At 35.9% G+C, this 19,281-nt stretch overlaps 1 protein-coding gene across 1 annotated transcript; it reads right to left on the bottom strand.

The window, feature by feature from the left end:
* Window positions 1-192: 192 nt before the first annotated feature.
* LOC135622495 (E3 SUMO-protein ligase SIZ1-like) lies at window positions 193-16,507 on the bottom strand. The gene is made up of 18 exons (XM_065124394.1): window positions 16,359-16,507; window positions 16,017-16,282; window positions 14,712-14,792; window positions 14,073-14,115; window positions 13,250-13,328; window positions 12,934-13,093; window positions 11,464-11,597; window positions 10,603-10,671; window positions 9,143-9,230; window positions 7,632-7,707; window positions 7,237-7,310; window positions 6,459-6,566; window positions 3,774-3,935; window positions 3,211-3,315; window positions 3,057-3,137; window positions 1,791-2,973; window positions 638-1,007; window positions 193-512 (listed from the first exon to the last, which is right to left on the bottom strand). The coding sequence occupies exons 2-17, from the start codon at window positions 16,038-16,040 to the stop codon at window positions 862-864; spliced, it is 2,613 nt and encodes an 870-aa protein (XP_064980466.1). The 5' UTR covers window positions 16,041-16,282; window positions 16,359-16,507; the 3' UTR covers window positions 193-512; window positions 638-861.
* Window positions 16,508-19,281: the final 2,774 nt, after the last annotated feature.

Genomic DNA, 19,281 nt, shown 5'->3' with positions numbered 1-19,281 from the left:
CGCCTAAACAAGACAGACAAAGATGTGAAAGCACAAAGTTACCTAGTTTTAACATAAGAGCAAGGGTGTATAGAAATCCGTGCGAATATGACAAAAAAGCAACATATACACAGAAGTAAGCAAGCTTTTAAGTGAAGTAGGCTTCGAACTGATCAGGACAGGCAGAGGCAACAAGATGAAGATCCACATGACTTTGAAAATAAGAATTATATTGAGAATATCAGAATTATACAAATCTATATGCTGATGAGGTAGAGAAAATCCCAACATGTACAGGAAGACCAACTATCATAAAGCCTTTCATTCCACCAATTCAATTGGCATTTGTGTCCTGCAATTTCTAAAAGCTAATGCAGCATTCTTTTAATAGCCATCAGAATTGATAAGCACAAAAATCCAGATCAAGCAAATCGAGTACGATATGCACACCAATCATACTTTGGCTTTACAACTTTGGAATGGCCTGCCGCAGAACCCCATTGTACAACTTGCTGATTGCAACCACATTATGTCTGCAATTCAGAAAAACCAAAACAAAGTTACACAAAAATCCAGTCAATATGGAATAATTAGAAATTAATTAACACAAGAATAAATAAATAAATAATTCAAGCAAACGCCTTGAAAGTTGTCTCACCAGCAGGCAGGAAGCTTAACAATGATCGGGATTTCTGCTGACATATTCAAGCCACTTGCCCCTGAGATTAGGAACATTGACTTTTCTGCCTCACAGCAAGATAAATGTAGCCAGTAATCGCTTTGTGATTGAAAAAGAATCCTCGAATATCATGCAATCACCAAGGTGGAAAACCACCTCCTAGTCTTAAGAAAAATTCTATGAGCTAATTCTCCATTAGATGATTAATCAGAGTCTGTATTTATTGACAGATGCAATCGAGGCCTAGCGGACCGTCGCTGCCGGGGATGTGAGAAAGGATGATCAGACCTTTTATTCTTTGAATTTACTTTATCCGCTCTATTATCATTCATGCTCAGGAGTAAAGAAGCTGCATCCACATGGTGAGAAGCAAACTTTACTATAACAACAAAGCAATTGATAATTCATGCAAGAAATAAAATAATCATAAAGGGAAGAGCAATCACAAGATAATGACAAATGAAAGAACAATGAGATGAATCTCAGATACAAAAGCAAAAAGATTGGAATATGGAAGCCTGGGAGTCTGGTAGTATAAACTAGCAACCTAGACAACATTGACAGTGTTGAATAAAAAATAAAATTAAACAAAAAAGAAATGGAATGGGAATATTAGTGTGTCTAGTGTTGGTATTGGATGCGACTGATAGGTCCATATAGACCCTAAATGTGCAGCACTGGCACCTGCTGAGCATCATATAGACACTGTGCTACATGGTGCCTGTATGATGCTGATATGGCATACATTGGCATCAGACCAGCAGGAACAGGGCACTTACATGCCACATCAACAGAAATTAGACTCCAAAAGACATGATCCCATTGGTACATTCTCCATCACATTTTTAACATCAGGACATACTTTATATTTAATAAAAATGAAATACCACATGTATTCAGATTTATAGGTATTCTAGTTACAACCAAACTAAGTTCTTTAAATATCATATCATCCAAAAGCTATTCATGTGGGAAAAAAAGAGGTTGGGCCATCAGATCTTGTTGGGTACTATATAGAACCTCTAGGTAAGACATAAATTTGAAGTTTAAATTATTTCCAAGCCAATGACCTAAAACAGATTGATGCAGCATCAAGAAAAGAATGTGACTGTTTTATCGACTAGGTACAAACCAGCTCCATCCAATGGTTCCATCCTACTCTCCTTTGGTGTGTGTTGCTGCCCTGACCTCGGTCTAGTAGAAGGGGCAGATCCACCATCACCACCGGCAAGGGTGAGTGATATCCAATCATCAGAAGTGACCCCATTTGGCACTTCAGGGCGGTCATCCAAGTCATCCTGCAAAGGAATTCCAGTTGGTTGACTGGGAAGAAAAATTTGCAGAGATGGATCATCACTGCAAAACGGCAGTGGATTATCAACCAAGCTTTCATGTAATCCAGTACTCGAATGGCAAGTAGAACGATTTTGCATTCTTGAAGTGTCTCCTAAACCAACATTGGATGCTAAGCCATAGACATCAGTTAGTACACAGCCAAGGGAATTATCTGAATCAACTAAAGGATCTTGCACTTCAGCATTTGCTCCAAATAGCTGGAAGCCAGGGCCTGCCTGAGGGCTCGCATGTATATGCCATAGTGGCATGGCAAAGTCATCAGTATTATTGTCCAACAAAATGGAGCCAGAAGTTCTCATCCCAAGAGCAGTGGATTCAGGGAATCCCTCTGAACCTCTCGGAGGGCTGGGAAAAGGAATTTCACTATCAACAATTGCACGAGTATCATAAGTTGTTTCAGGAGAAATTAGTGACGGATTATCTTCATCAGAATCACTGAGGACAATAACATCTGGACTATTCCGTGGTGATGAATGAAATGTATTCCCAACAGCATATGTTGACTCAATATTTAGACCTGGAGAACTAGGCTCATGGCGACGGTTCAAAGATAAACCAGAACACCCTGCAGCCTCTTGATTGACAATTAGATCTTCCACATCTCTATAACTACCAGATGCACTACTGCTCATAGGCATGAATTCACAATGATCTTCAAGCTTGTTGAAGTCATGATTCTGAGATGATTGAAGCCTCGTGCTGTCAGGTTTACTAAATTCCCATAATCCCTTCCGGTTTCGCTTCAGTTTCAAACTTCTATGCACCTCTGAAGTATCTTCCTGCTTAATCTGCTTTAGTTTCTCCAAGTCAGGTTTCACCTCTGTACATGTGTTGACACAAAGGGAACCATCAGGCATATGCCATTTAGAAAGATCGTTAAATTCATTTTCATTCCTAACACGCCAACAACCATCAGGTTTCACATCAATCTCATTTACATCTTCTCCACAATTTTGCAACTGTATCACCAAAATGAAAAGAAGCGTTCAGTAGTCACACTATTAAACCAACTGAAACTTGAAGGATTGACAAAAGTACCTACCAAGGAAGTAATGCAATTGAAATATGGGTCAACAATGATGTTTTCAAGGGAATAGTTCTTGAGACATATAGGACATTGCCACTGCATGAGGTAAACATATTTCTTAGTGCAGAAAAGAAAAAAAGAGTAAGATGCAATTGTTCAGAAGTACAACCTTCCGAGAACGCTGATTAAGTTCCAAGAAAGTTTGTAGATCGAAGCACCCCATATGAACACAAGGCTTAAACCTGCCGGCTATCCTCATCCGAGAACCACTCATCTGCAAATCAAAAGGAGAGGAAGTGAACTTCTGCATATTTAAAATTTTAAAATCAGTGAGATGAGCTATTTCAGCATTTTGTTGGGTACAATATGGCTCAGCATGATATGGTTAGCAGTTAGCACAAACCTATGCTGGTCAAATCTGACCAAAAATTAGCCTGACCTAACCAAAGTAGAGAAGAGCCAGCAAGGCTCAACACAGCTAGGTGCAAAACCCCAGGCCAAAAAGACAATCTTTTTTTGCAACATGAAACAACGGAAGTTCAGTGACCAATATATCCAAAATGAACTTCCTGTATGTAAGTGCAAAGAAATTCAAATGATTTTTTGTTTAAAGACAGGCATGATGTCTATTGGTCTCGAAACACAAGGATGCAGCAAGTTACTAATACTCGTGCCTCAGTCAACTAGTCTTATACATGACACTATGAGCACTATTTGTACACTTCCACTTACAGGACAACGAAGACTGATTGTGACAGAATCAGCTACCACTTCTAAATCACTATCACTGTCAGCATTTTCTGTAGCAGCTCCACCACCAATGCAGCGACAAACACGAGCAAGAGCATCTTCAAAGCGCTCACCATCTCCTTCCTTTGGAACCAAACCAAGAACCTAGAAACAAAAAATAGGTCCCATAAAGAAAGAGCCAATCAAATCAAATAAGTAACAAACTATCTACATTAAAAAATAAGTAACAATTTCAAACAAATAGGATCAGATGCTCAAAAAACACATTAAATAGTAATTATCTCAGTACCGAACATAACTAGAACACTTCAATTATGCGAAACAATTGTGCAAGTTTTCTTTTCCTTGCAAACTATCAGAAAATAGGAATAGATCACAATGAAATGCATTTTAATTGGAAGTCCCTAATAACATTCGATAGTATCTACCGCATGATCATTAAATTTCAAGGCTTAGCATATGGCTTATAGATAGAAGCAAGGTTCGAAATACTGTATCGTACCGGCGTTTCGACGTTCGTTCGGTACGGTACGGTATACCGTTCGGTATATATATATATATATATATATATATATATAACTCGCAGGCGGTATATATATATATATATATATATATATAATATATATATTATAAAAGATTATATATATATTTATATATATTTTTATTTATTTAAAAGCCGACGTCGCATCGCCTCGACGACGTCGCCTTTACCTTCCCCACGCGGGGCGATGTCGCCGAGCCTTTTTTTTAATATATATATATATATATATATATATATAATTTTATTATTATTATTCGTTCTGCTCGGTAACGGGCGATCCGCGTACCGGTGTACCGTCGGACCGGTATGTACCACACGTACCGGGCGGTATTATTCAGTATTGCCTACCTTGGATAGAAGTAATCATTCATGCAAGACGTTCCAAAACAACAACTATCAAACTTGTCCATAACAAAAAGCCATAAGTAATTTAAACTGTATGGGAAATGAAGATAATTTCAGGCAGTTAATCCACTTAAAAAGATTTCTAATCCAATTTTCCATTATTTTTTTCTTATCAGATTAACTTTTGCATGTGATCCAGAACTCCTAAATTCCTACATTGAAGTTTCACCTCGTCGATGTCATTCAATTTTATTAGATATAAAACAACTAAAAATAATAAAATCGGTAGAAATTTTCTACTCCAGAGTCATCCAGAAAGGGGACAACTTCTTAAAACAACAAAGCACCAAAACAATACAAACAATAAACAATTCATAGGTTTCAGATCTTCGACTATTGCTTCTATTGACCCAATTTTATATATAAAACTAATTATTTAGTAAGATCAAAACAACTTATCTAATGCAGCAAGCAACCCAGTTAACTAATTCAATATGTATTGTAACGCAAAATAATGAATCAACCAACACTACCCACAGAGATGCAATCCAAACTAAGTGGTCTTCCTCAACACTGCGTTTTGGGATAAAAAAGAAACCATCAGTTAGCTTCGAGAGGATCATGCTTATTATTAGTGATGCCTGTCCAACTTCATATTTTATCATTCCTTGATGTATCTAATAAACAGGTTCCCATTTTGTCATAAGATTCTAAAACCTGTTATGAATTAAGAAGAATACGAAAAAGAATGCCACAAGTCCTGATAGGATCCAAGAAAGAATGAAACTTAAGAAACTTCAGAAATCAAAATACTATCACAGAAACTTCAGAAGTCAAAATACTATCACATCTTAACAACTTGTTTGTAAAAACCTGTCAACTGTGAGCATAATACATGCTGTGATAAATTAAACCCATAATAATAATTGGCACCATGGACCACAGTTTCATGGTCGCTAGCTGGACTGGTACATACCAGTTGGTAGCGGTATACCAGTAGTCCAATACACCAGTAGGTACTATCTTTTGAATAAGAAGAAGAAAGAGAAGAGGAAAGGGCAATGGAGGAGGAGGAAAAAGGAGGAAGGAAAGAGGACGGAAGGAAGAGAAAGAAGAGGAGACAGTGGAGAAAGAGGAAGAGGAAGAGGAAGAGGAGGATAACAGAAGGAGAAAGAGGAGGAGAAAGCATACCTATCGATGGTGCATGATGAGCAACTGGTGGCTGCACGAGGAAAAATGGAAAGGACTCCCATTCGGGGCAAAGAGGGCTCACATAAATTATGTTCTTAAAATTTTCCTTTTTAAGGTTCGGATCGGACTGCCCAAGACAATGGCAGTCCACATGAAGTATGCACTTCCCGTTTTGTACCGGTCCAGGCGAAACATCAAACACTGGTTGGTGCAATGCAGGGTAAGTTGCCATGAAATTCTTCTACATTAACTAAGCCGCACACCAATTTTATCATGTAGATTAATCATTAACCAATATTTCAGAAAAATAAATGACTCAAAACTGGAGCCAGGTTAACAGTCATATTCCCTCTTACCAGCTAACAAGCCACAAGAGTCCAAAATATTGGATCCAAATAAAAGAAGACAATCAAACAAATAGAACATATACAAAGAAGGCAAAATAATATAATTAGGCACAATAGCTCATACTAACAGCACATAATGATATTTCCACACGTAATATAAATAAATAATCTAACGGGCATCTCAGTTAACTGATTATTTGAGAACTGTCATGGGGAACAAAGTCAAATTATTAGACAAATTACCTGTTGTATTGACCGCCTTTTTGCAAGCCTGATTCCAAGACAGAATGCTCGAGCATCATGCCATGATAAACAAATTTTGTTAATTCCTTCCTTGCTGCATGTGGTGACCTGAATAAAGCAACCAAATGATAGGTGGACAACCAGGTCAACGTATAGATATACAGGGAGTTACAAGTTGCTTAAAAAGCAATTTAAAGAACTAGGTCCTAATTTGAAAAACCATGAGTAGTTCTCTGCTAGGAATTAATAATGTATTTCCACCATTTTGTTATAGGTTGTCTCCAAAAAGCCTGGCCTACAGTCTATGCACCAAACTAGCCTTAGGATGCTTAGGCTATGCAAATGAAGACCATCATATGCACATAAACTGGTGTTACAAATTTGCATATACACAAATGATGATCTAAAAGGTCCTGTGTTGTGCAATTGCAAAACTTCATCCAACAACATTTAAGGCACATGGAATTGCAAAATATTAGTAGTGGTTTTAAAATATATAATTTCAATAAATTTACTGATTGGGCTGATACCTAGGCACCTAGACTATCACCTGGGCCTTAGATTACATCCATGGCCTCAGATAACCAAGGCAATTAACACCTATGCATTCCACCAGATTCTTCATGGCTTGCCATTCCATACATGAGAAATTACATCACATTTACACATGAAATTATTGATTTAAGGAAAATAAATTTACATTTACTACAAGTTAAGATCAAAGCATCTATAATTTGTAACAAGTACTATGAGCCTCTCAAGGAACAAAGAGACTGACCACAGGACCATCATCCCGACCATTTATACCCAACAACTGTGACCCTTGTCTCGTAACCACTCGGACTGCATCTCCTGCAGGAAATGGAAACATCAGTCTGATCAAGCAAATCAATCTGCGACTTGAATGTAGACACATATAACATGCCCATATTAGTCACCATCCTACAAACATGTTATTAATCTGCTTTTTCAGCAGTCACACTAGTTGTTACTTATGCTTCATAGTCACTAGGTCACAGTGCAAGTCTTACACAATGAACAAAATCCTGAAGGTCAAAGAAGCAATAACTTAGGGGTAAATGAGGGACCAAGAATGTTCAAACACAATGATACATCAACAACAAAATCATGACATATTCCACCAACTGATGTAAGGGCAAATTTCTTCCATACCGTTGACTTGCAGCTCTGCAAATTGTGGCCATTGCATTCTAAATGGAACCTTATCATTGAGTAGTAGACACCAAACCTGCAAAACATCACACCATTAAACTCATTGTCCACCATAGCCTCTTCTTCCTCCATATTGACCATCAAGTGGTGATCATGGAGTCCACGGTCATGATGGCGACAAAAGGTGGTAGTGGTAGGGATACTTGGGGTGGTCTTCATGGCTAGCAGGAAATGCAATAGTGGTGGCAATGAAGGTAATGATGATGATAACAATGGTGGTGATGGTGGTGGTAGCGAAGGTAACATGGTGGTGATGGTAGAAGACAGTTGTGTCACAAGCAGGGTGGTAGTAACAAAAGCAGAGGATGGATGTGAACCTAGTAGTGATGGCAAAGAAATTTATGATCAAGTACTAGTAGCGGAGATTATGATGATAAATGGGAGGATATAGAAGCTGGAGCACTGGATGGTGGCCAGGTGAAAGTGAAGAAGAGGAAGATAAACCACAAATTAAAGTGTGAATTCAAATAACAGAACAATAAAAAAATATCTCAATGCAACATGTTTAGAAGACTGAAAACTGTTGGAATTTTCAAGTGTGTACAGATGACATCTTGAAAGGTATATATCCAAACACATTTTTCTAAACTGATTAACATATATATTTAGTGATAAAAAATATGCTAACAGCTGTAAAGCATTAAATGTGTTATTACATTATTCCGGCAACTCACTGTTGTCATAATCTTGTAATTATGGATTAGCTTCTGCAAGTACAAAAAATTAAGAAATTAGGTTGATATGCTAGAGGTCCTTCAAATGCTTCTCTTGCCATATACGAGGGACCAATTGCTGTCACTTTACCTTTTCCAGCTATGTGAATACTTGACATGTCCTGTGCCATGATTCTTATAATGGAGGATCTCAGGAAACCGTTTTTTAAGGGACGTTGCAACAATCAATTCAAGATTCGACGGTGATTTTGATATAATTATTTCATAATGTTTTCTCTCTAAGTCATAACTATATGCACATGATAAGATGCTGATTAAAAGTTCTCCATTTACAATTAAGCATCAGTAGTGAGTCGCAGCTAAGTTGCGAATAATCAGCCTCATTGAAGAAACGAGTCATAAATCTGTCACAGATTACTTCATGTAAATGCAAGCAAAGATGGAACATGTTAGTTCTTATTAGTGCAAAAAACCCACTGGCATGTGTCAATAACAGGCATATGCACCATCATGTGGTTCCAGCTGGCACATACCAAGGGGGGTCATATATGCAAGCTTACCCCTGCAAGGAGGTTGTTTGAACAGCTCAAATCCTGATCACCTAGTTCACAAAGGAACAATCTTACTATGACACCAAGACATATCCTGTTGGACTCTAATTTGAACATTTGGTCTTCTTAACCACGACAGTACATATGAACCAACTGGTAGAGTCACATTTGCAAAGACTCAAACTCCAAAAACCAGTGATTAAGAAAAACGAGAACAGAAGCCAACCTGGAGATCATATTCAGCTCTCTGTAACGATTCTCTATGTGCTCTTGACAATTGAAATGTCCTTTCCACATTTTGTGATGTGCTTGTACTGAAAAAATTAGAAGCAAAAAACATAACAATGTAATCGACAAAAGGATAGAGAGGTATACGGAGATTAACATGAACCACGAAAAAACCATCACTTCTGCAAAATCAGCTGATCAGTAATAAAATTTGTGTAAAACACAGCATAGTCATAAAAAGATTACAACACAAATATAAATTTCTTGCATAAATTGATAGACAATCACAAAAAAGAACACACTTATAAAAGTACTCTAGTTTATTAAACCTTCAAAATTCATAATGAGATTTATACCAAATCTTGTATTCCTCACATAGTAACACTATTATTAGCTGCAGCTCTGCAGTCAAGTTAGATATTCAGAATTCACACTTCCTTACTCTTCCAATATTATCAAAATTTAATAAAATTTGAGCAGTTTTTGGCTGGAGTTCTATAAAATACGCATAATGGTTCATTACTTATGAGATTATGTCCTTTGCCTGGTAGCCTTCTTTTCTTCCACAATCCATATGTGGTACTTACACATGTAACCAGAAACGTCTTACAACATTGGTAACTCATAAGCTTTTAGAAATTGAAAGAAGAAAGGAAAATGTCATAAGTAATCAACAGATCATTCAGACGAGACTCAATTGTTTTGGGGCACCTAATTGTAAAGGTTGCTGACCCAATAAAGCAAAATATACAGGCACCCCACCACCTCAAAGTAGAATAGTAACCAAACATGTTTATGATCATGAATACAGAATATAAGAAGAATAGATGGAAAGAGAAATGAGGGTTGATTTGAACCATTCCTGAGGAAGAAAACCATTCATTGGCAATCTGACAAAGGACATTGAACAGTAGCGATTTAATAAGTTCATGTGATTGTCTTTTTTGTTCCAATTTTCTAGTTAACTTATCTATATATTACTGTAGCAAAGAGTGACCAATAAATTGACTCGCCTAGATATATAGTCACATTCATGAATTCAACAACAAAAAGGTAAAGCATGAACTCTCAGAGAGAGAGAGCAGGGCGGCCGGTGGCGGCGGGGGGCGGGGGCGTGTGGAGAGAAGAGGATCCGACTTCAAAAAAATATTCTCAGATAGAACTTACTATAAGCAAGAGAATATCACATCGATAAAAGAGGGAATCAATTTGGGTTGCTGGATATACAATAAAGTCAACTTTCCATCTTACAAATCACTACTCTAGAACATGCAATGTTCAAAGGCATATGATAAGAAGTTTAAAACCTAAATTCCAAAATTCAAGCAAAGATGACATCTTGAGACAGTTCACATTCGAGCATTATTCTTTTCTAAAGTCAAATGATCAAGTGTTTATGACTTTTTTTTAATTCATGAATATATGTATATGCAAAGTGATTTCTAACAGAGTACTCACCCATCAGCAGTGACTCCAGAGGATGTCAACTTTATAGGAAGCAATGGATGCCCTATCGTTATCCAGAACCTGTATCTCACAAGGATGGCACTAGCATCAACAATCTATTAAATGTCTTGTGAAAGGTACAGAAAGAAAAAAAAAAGGGGGGGGCAGATAGGACAATAAGATTTGTACATCTTTCATAGAAGAAACTTGCTGAAATACAAGAGTGCTATCTTAGCTATCAATGAGTGGTCTAAGTTTTTTGAAATATCTTATCCTAATCAAGCCAATTCTAAATGGCCTTATCTTTTTATAATTCATTCCTACAGCTAGTGCTTCAGTTTCATTTTAACTAAAAAATTACAGTGATCAAATACAGTTTGCTCCTCCAATTTTCTTTTTAAATAATTTTGCATGGACAATCATGTCGACAATCTCATCAGTATCATATCAACCTCTCTAATTCATGTCGAGTCAGTCAGATAAACGTTCAAGCAATTACCACATATCAAAGCTTGTACTGACTAACAACTATGCGCCCAACCAAACTTGCTATATGATATAGATGAAGACATGCATATTAATTTACAAAAGAAAGGCAGTGCTAACTGAGTCTGACTAGAATCATGTGTTACACAATTTTTAAGCAGGTAATAGCACGATATACCATGTTCAGATCCCAAATCTATATTAAATAGAGTATAGCTCATTCTGAAAACAAACATCAGAATCTTGATGGGAGTACACTGTCGAGATATACCAATACTGACTGAAACCACTCATAAATAAGCTAGCTGAGATTCATTGTAAAACAATGGAGCTTATGCTTAAGAACATACTACTTGTAATATAAGAAGAGAGATAGGCATGACATACGGATCAGCCCTCTTGATTCTGCATATTTCACAATAAAAGCGAGGAGGAAGTTCAGGTGAAGCACCCTCTAAAGTTCCCTCGGGCATAATAACACATCCTATGTGCTGCCACACTCGACATCGAGGATCTTCACACTGTAATCAGCAAATGCAACTGTATAGATGAATATTTATAAAAATCTAAAGAATAGTTTATCACAGCAAAGAATTACATGTGCTGGGAACAAAATGATATAAAATAATACCTGGAAAAATAGTAAGAGAACATTTGAGGGAAACAACCGAGTAACAGGAGTCATCAATGTCCCAAAAAAAAGATTTTTGGCTCTTAAATGAAGAATATAAAAGAACATAAAAGTTAAACAAATAAGTTGTGACCTATCCAGCCTACCCGGACCAGAAAATTAGAACCCTAGAATTCTCTGTAGATAACTAATAGTCACAAAATAATAAACAATTCAAAGGGGAAAAAAATGCATTTAGCAGAAAAACACAAAGTACATCAAATAGAAAGCAATGATAAACTAGAAAAAAGATGCAAGATGTGCAAAGGTTGGAAATAGGCAATTTGCTCCACATACTCAGTCCAAGCATTCAAAAGTAAAGCATTTTCCTCATACAAAAATTAGTCAGTGAAGAAAAATGCATCAACAACTACAATTAAATTGAAGTTAAAATTTACTGATGTTCTGAAAACATAAACGGTGATATTGCTACATCACACAGTCATAACCAATAGATTAGTCATGACAGCATAAAAACGAAGACAGAAAATTCTGATCTTAACAAATAATTAAGGATGACTGTATTAGTTTTAGGATCTGCAGAAGTTAATTTCCTATGTATGTCGTTACAACCATTGAAGCTCATTCCAGAACCATACTCAACAAAAACAACACATTTTAAGCATTGTTTAGGGTCAACTAATTTTGTATATAATATTGTGTAATAATTTTAGGAGTGCAATAATAGGTTATATATAATCAACAATGCAAGATCTTGACTTTCTATGATGCTATAATTCACAACTAAGGAAATCGTAAAGAAAGAACTGATAAGAAACAGCATTATATACAAAATAAGTGCATGGAGATAACACTCGAAGGATAATACAAACATAAGGACCCTGCTAAGTTATTCATAATAGCAAAAGATGATCAGATCAATAAACCCATCATGAATGATGGACAGTTATAAAAGATATAACACTGGAAACAAGGAGATACAACATAACATTATGACACAGCTGACAAAGAAAAGAAGGCATGCAACATCCCCAAAGAAGAACAGACTTCATATGGAACCAATAGCCTTCACAAACAGAAAAATAATTCAGTAAAATACTAAGAACATGACGTAATCATGAAAGTGATTTGAATGTTTACAGGCTCTGTAACTTATGAATTAAAGAACATGATGCTGCTGAAGATTACTTTTAGGGTACTGAAAAAGACAAAAGGAGCAACAGTACCTGAATGATTGAATCACTAGTTAGTGAGCTCCCACAGAGGCAGCGAACCTTCATTTCCAGACAATAATCATCAATTTCCTCTTTAGGCTTTACCTGATTGAAATCTGTGGTGCTAGTACTCTTGGATGCTAAGTCTGTAGCACCAGAAACTTGCATTTTTCTGCAGACATTATCCACAAAGACATGTAATTTGAACAAGTGAAATTTGTCATTTCTATTCATCTAATTAGCAAGTTGGTCATTCTATGGTTTGGCACATTTGATAAAATATTTAAAATGGAAAGGCAACATAGATAAGGACCAAAATTATGATCACCTGTAAGTATCATCAATTATCTTAGCCACTTCATCTTTCCAGAAAGGATTTTTCTTTCCCCAGACCTGTGACTTGGGAACTGTAGAAGGGTTAACACTCTTCAAAGATGTCTTGGGAAAAAGAAGAAAAAAAAGACTTGAGAGGAGGTGAGAGCGTAAAAAACCAACAAAAATATATGAAAGAATACTGCCTAGTCAATAAAAGAATGATGTATGACCAAAGAACAATATTTTTGGAACTAACATGCTGGACGAGCAAATACATGTACACAAAGTATCTGAGAAATCCATGTTCCTATTTATATCTGGTTCGAGGAATTTCAGCACGAATTGTTACACCAGCTCCTCGTCTTATATCTCATTGTTAAGAACTAAAAGGGAAATGAACGTAAAATTGTAAGCTTATTGAAGTTTAAGACATGCTCAAGCGAGTATACATGAGAAATTGAAGTTTAGAATACTGTTGTAGGAAAACACTTAAATGTTACATATGGCAACAATGAACACGGAATACTTGAACACAATGAAAATTACTGGACATTCATTTCTTGAAAGAAAAAGAAGAGGAACTAAAAGGCCTGAGTACACAACTTCAAGCGACAATAGCTTTAATAACAATCCCTCTTGAAGAATAAATAGCAAATATATGAACAAAGAAAACAACTCTAAGGATGAGAAGACCATTTAAAATTTTAAACAATAACTAGACCATCTAGATGATAATAAGATTATCTCAGAAAGTCAGAAGTATGACAAAGTAGGTAGCACCACATTTATGCTATTTGTTCTGATGAAACTACCATGACTAAAGTGTACATGACTACCTTGTTCATCTGAAAGTAGTTGTAAAATCCTATTCACAAGGTCCTGCATAGCAACAAAAAAAAATTAAAAATGAACTACAAAATTAACAGTTCATAAGATATCAAAGCACAAAGAAAAGATGACTATAGGATGCAAGATGAGATGGCTAAATATTAACGAATTGAACCACTGGCACAATACATTTTCATGAAACTTGTCATATTGACTATTGAGTATTCTTACCCAAATAGATATCAGACAGTCCTCCAGGAAAAGTTAAGCAATACAACAGAATAGTAATGCCAATGTCAAAGCAGCAAAAGAATTGCTATAAATAGAATAAGTAATGTGAACACATAACCATTGATGTACCAAACAAAAAAATTAGCTATAATGATTTCTATGTACCTTCAAAGTTATGCATCGCTTTCTGTAATGAAAACTATTACTAGCCAATTAAGACCAATTAAGCACAAAAAAAGAAATAAGTTCTCGGCAAAGCAGCAAGTTGCTTGACTTTTAATTATTGTGATGCCCTACTTATCCCAAATGCATCATTCCATGTCCCTACGGCATTGTCATATAACATTTCATATTTTAGCTCTGAGAATAAAGAACTGTTAGAATATTTTATTAGAAGGAAAAGAACAAGTGCTGACCTGCTTCTTTCCTTGCTTTGCAAGACCTAGTTGAGTCAGCACATCCTTAAGCTCTTTTATTCTGAAGTATGCCAACTTATCCTGATGTAAAAGGACAGAGACATCAATGCAGAGGACAAAAAAGGAAAGCCTTCTAGACAATCAAATTGGTCAAACTATTCACAGAGAAAAATAATTAAATGAGGTTCCTGAACTTAAAAGGGCTACTTTACAAAAATTACAAACTGTATGCACGCATACATGTGTATAAAGTTATCCTCCCCAGACCCCACAGTTAGCAAGAATGGCACTGGGTTTGCCCTTTTTATGTATGCATATATGATAAGCTAGTGCAACAAGCAAACAGTTACAAACGACCTTGATGCAATGCATAAAAGCTGTGTTCATGAAGTAATGTCAGAACTCAGAAGCAATTACTCTCTATTACCACTTACAAGCAATGAAACAAATATAATCTGGAGTAAATTGTAGCTAAATGTCAATAGAAAACAAAGTCGTAAACAACCCTAGATAAGTGCTCCAAGACAACAACAGACACAGATAAGAATTAGAACAGGTCTACTACTTTTCACTATAGTTATAGTACTAATGTAGGCCACAGGTATAGATATAGCATAAAAGGTAGCCAATACCTATACCTAAAAGATTGTATCAATATCAAACACCAAGGTCGAGGATGAAGAAATGATGAATCTCTTTTTTGGCACATCTCGAAAGCATTGTCCATCTATTATACTGATCCAAAAACATGGGGGGGATAGATGGAAATTTCACCACACAGTTATATAATGAACTTAAAAAAAATTATATATATCCTTGCAAAAGTTCAACATCATCCTGTTTGGCACATTTCCGTGTTGCTTTTAAAAGAATTCATATCTATAATCAACAGTTACAATCAACATTAACCCAAGAAGAACATAACTAATGCATGCTTCAGAACAATAATCTAATTAGCTTAGGATGTTCTCATACCATATTAGATTAAGGCATATAGTAATCAGCAAATTAAGTTCAATGCGTGAGTTAACTACTAGGAAGCTAACTAGAGACCAATGCATTATATATTCAGAATATCAGCAATGTAGTAGCAAAGAGTTAGCAGAAAATTCCATTCGAAGGCCCAATTTTGCCTACGATTCTTGTTTCCAATCACAAACTCAGCTAAGAAAAAAGACCAATAGATGAAAAAGAAAAATCATCTCAACACAACGTCATAATCAGACGGCACATGCATTCAAGAAAAAGAAATGGTCCCAGCAAGCAATTATAAAGCAAAAGAGGACGACACCAAATTAACAATACCCTGCAACTGGTAACCAAATCCATCGATCCAAGAGTCGCCACCAAAGGGAGCAATCAGCCCACCAGAGGAGCAGCAAGAGGGCAGATAGGGCCGCGATCGGCCGATCTCCGACGCCAATTCAAAAACAAACCAAAATTCTCTCAATCGAGCGCCACAAGAATATATTCTTCCACCCCACTCCGAAGTCTATCTCACCGAATAGAAAGCGGCGGATACCCAGCTAGGGTTTGCAAGGGACCAAAAGGATTCACGAAGAACGGCGGACCTGTGGATCGACCGATCAAACAGGAGATTATAGATTGCAACCCTAGGGAAGAACCAGGAAAGTGGCCTGCATTTACTTGTCAACGTCGCCGCGATGAACCGCCCCGTTCCAATTCGATGTTGCGGGTTGGGCGGCGGCGTTGCACCGGATCCACAACCCTATGTGCGAGGGCGACGGGTGGGGCCGGTCGCGGCCTATCGAGAACGAGGTGGGGGTTTCTGCGCCGTCGGGAGCAGACCGCTCCTCTTCGAGATTCGCAAAATGGCCGAAAGACGCGATCGCACCGTCCTTTACGTGGGGGGTTCTCCGCCGTCGGATTGAAGCGCTCCGCTTTGAGATTTGCAAACGCGGGAACTCAACGGCCGAAAGGCGCGATCTCACCATTCTTTACATGGGGGGTTCTGCACCGTCGGAATGGATCGCTCCGCTTTGAGATTCGGAAACGCGGCAACTCGACGGCCGGCTTCGGACCCGTGCACACGATTGCGATTGGGTTTGTTCCCGGGCACACGAGTCCGCACACGTCGCCACGCTGTCATGTCTCACCGACTTCGTCACGCCGCAGCGTTCTTTGACCGCTATATTGGATAGGTGGGTGGGCGAACGGCTGAGACCGGAATCAGCAACAATCGGGAGGACAGGCGGTTACTTCCGTCCGATGATGCTTGTGCGGTCGAGATCGCTGGAGCTCAAGTAGTGGGGCTGCGGTTCGTTGGCCCCCGCCTCGACTCTTGAAACGTTGGAACCCAGCGTCCACGACCCGCTAGTTCACCAGCACGCGGGGCGACACGTAGTCGATGCAGGAGGAGCCACGTACACAACCAGTGTCTGCGGGGCCCAAACTTTTAATCACATGGAACGTAGAGTGCTTGATTTGCGGAATCTCATCATCAAACAGCCCAGTCAAATAAACGGAAAAAATAATAATTATTTTTAAAATAATATTATCAACGTCTCCTACTCCATGTGTCGCCTCTTATCATCGTTCTTGCAAATTCATTGAAGCCTAAGGGCATCATGCATACACAAGGAGAAGGTCAATAGGATTAACAATGAAAAAAAAGAAGAAAAAAAAAAAACTAATGATAACATTCACTGTGCATATGGAGAAGGTGAAGTGAGACAACTAGCGAGCCTCGTAGATTCATATGTGAAAGAAAATGATTAATCAGATCAACTAATGTACAGAGACACAAGCAAGTAAGGAAGGATCGTCGATGATGATGATCGATAAGAGTATAATGATTATATATATATATATATATATATATATATATATATATATATATATTATCTAAAAAAAATTTAAAATTAAAGTGGCACATACAAACTCGTTTGTTATTATTTATCACTCTAAACTTAAGTTTACTAAACGAGATGTAAAAATGATCGATGATGGTGAAAGGGGGCTTTTAGCTATTTCGAACATTAAAAGATATCAAATTTGGTTCATCAAGTATTCTGAAAAGTGGATGGCTGGCTATATCACATGGATGTAACAGAAGAACTGTATTTCAAAAGTTCACAATCTTTTTGTCTTCTAATTTTTTATAATTATATATATATATATATATATATATATATATATATATATATATATATATATATATATATTAAAAATAAGTAAATAAAAATAATAATTTTACAAAAAAATTCATATAGTTCAAATATATAATAAATAATATATGATAATATAAATAAAATATATATAATTTTAAAAATAAAAAATAAAATTTCAGACTTGTGAGAAAATGGATGACACAAAAATCAAGAGAATGATGATTAAAATTTCTATCATATAACGATGATTTTAGATAATATCATAGAATATTTTAAAAATTTCAAACATTATATGTAGATGCTGAAATGTTTTTGCTATTCTAATATGGTGTCAATATTTGAGCAATTTCAATATAGCATCTAAATTATATATATATATATATATATATATATATATATATATATATATATATATATATATTATCAAACATCAATTCACATAACAAAATATGCATTGGACCTTCAATGCAAAGACAGGGATGAGAAATCCCCATTGGAAATAATGAACCTGAGGTCCCCAATATTATACTAATTAATCTATCAAATTAAAAAATAAAATTAATCATACTAAAATTTATTAATAATAACAATAATATTTGTAAAACTTATATATCATAATAAAATTTAAATATAAATATATCCAAATATAATCATATATGAACTAAATATAAAATTTTAAACAAAATATTTATAAATTTATCCATTAAAAATATTTCCAAATAAAATTAATAAATTAAAATTTTTAATCTTATTAGTCCAATTTATATGCTCACATATTCATGCAATATGAATTCTACATAAATAATAAAATATATTAAGTGTAAAAAAATATTATTAAAATTAAAATATATATCAATTCCGAATATGCTATTGATTATTAATTTATTAGACAAACAATAATAATTACAAATTAATATTAAATAAATAAAAATTAAAGTATTCTCACTCAAATTAAAGTTCATACTACCAAATTCATTAGATAACTAGTTTTGAGACCATATGAAAGTTTCTAGTGGCCTTCCAAAAAATTTAGAGTAATGTGGACTCACAAGCCTACCACCATTGCTAAAGGCAAAATCAAATACAACAATACATACCAAAATTACTAAAATATTCATAAGTTTATCTTGTAATATATAATACTTAGTCTCATTGATCTTCCACACATATCAAAATCAGGAATCCTTGGTAGGAGAGATTGTTCCAAATACTTGTCTAGTTTTCTTTTAACATTGTCGCTACTACTACTACTACTACTGACAAATAAATCAAAGCTTAAGATCAATGTCTTCTTCAAAAGAAATCACTTCTAATTTAAAAATATCAATTGAGCTTTTAAAATCATTTGTGTTGATACTCCCTTACAAAATCATAACAAATCATTTGAATTCTACTAATTTCATATCATTAACAGTACAATATTCATATTGTACTATTAA

Source organism: Musa acuminata, chromosome BXJ2-9 (genome assembly GCF_036884655.1).
Source record: "Musa acuminata AAA Group cultivar baxijiao chromosome BXJ2-9, Cavendish_Baxijiao_AAA, whole genome shotgun sequence".
NCBI classification, from domain to species: domain Eukaryota; kingdom Viridiplantae; phylum Streptophyta; class Magnoliopsida; order Zingiberales; family Musaceae; genus Musa; species Musa acuminata.
Note: the sequence above shows the minus strand (reverse complement) of the source record. Positions and strands in the feature narration are given on the sequence as shown.

Bases quoted from the DNA above. Each gene is read 5' to 3' on its own strand.
- LOC135622495 (XM_065124394.1), bottom strand. From the start codon at position 16,040: ATGGATTTGGTTACCAGTTGCAGG. The intron at 7,708-9,142 runs GTTGGCTTCTGT...GATGTTTTGCAG, and splicing joins GAGCTGAATATGATCTCCAG to GTTTGGTGTCTACTACTCAA. The intron at 3,936-6,458 runs GTAATTTGTCTA...TTTTGTTTCTAG, and splicing joins AAAGGCGGTCAATACAACAG to GTTCTTGGTTTGGTTCCAAA.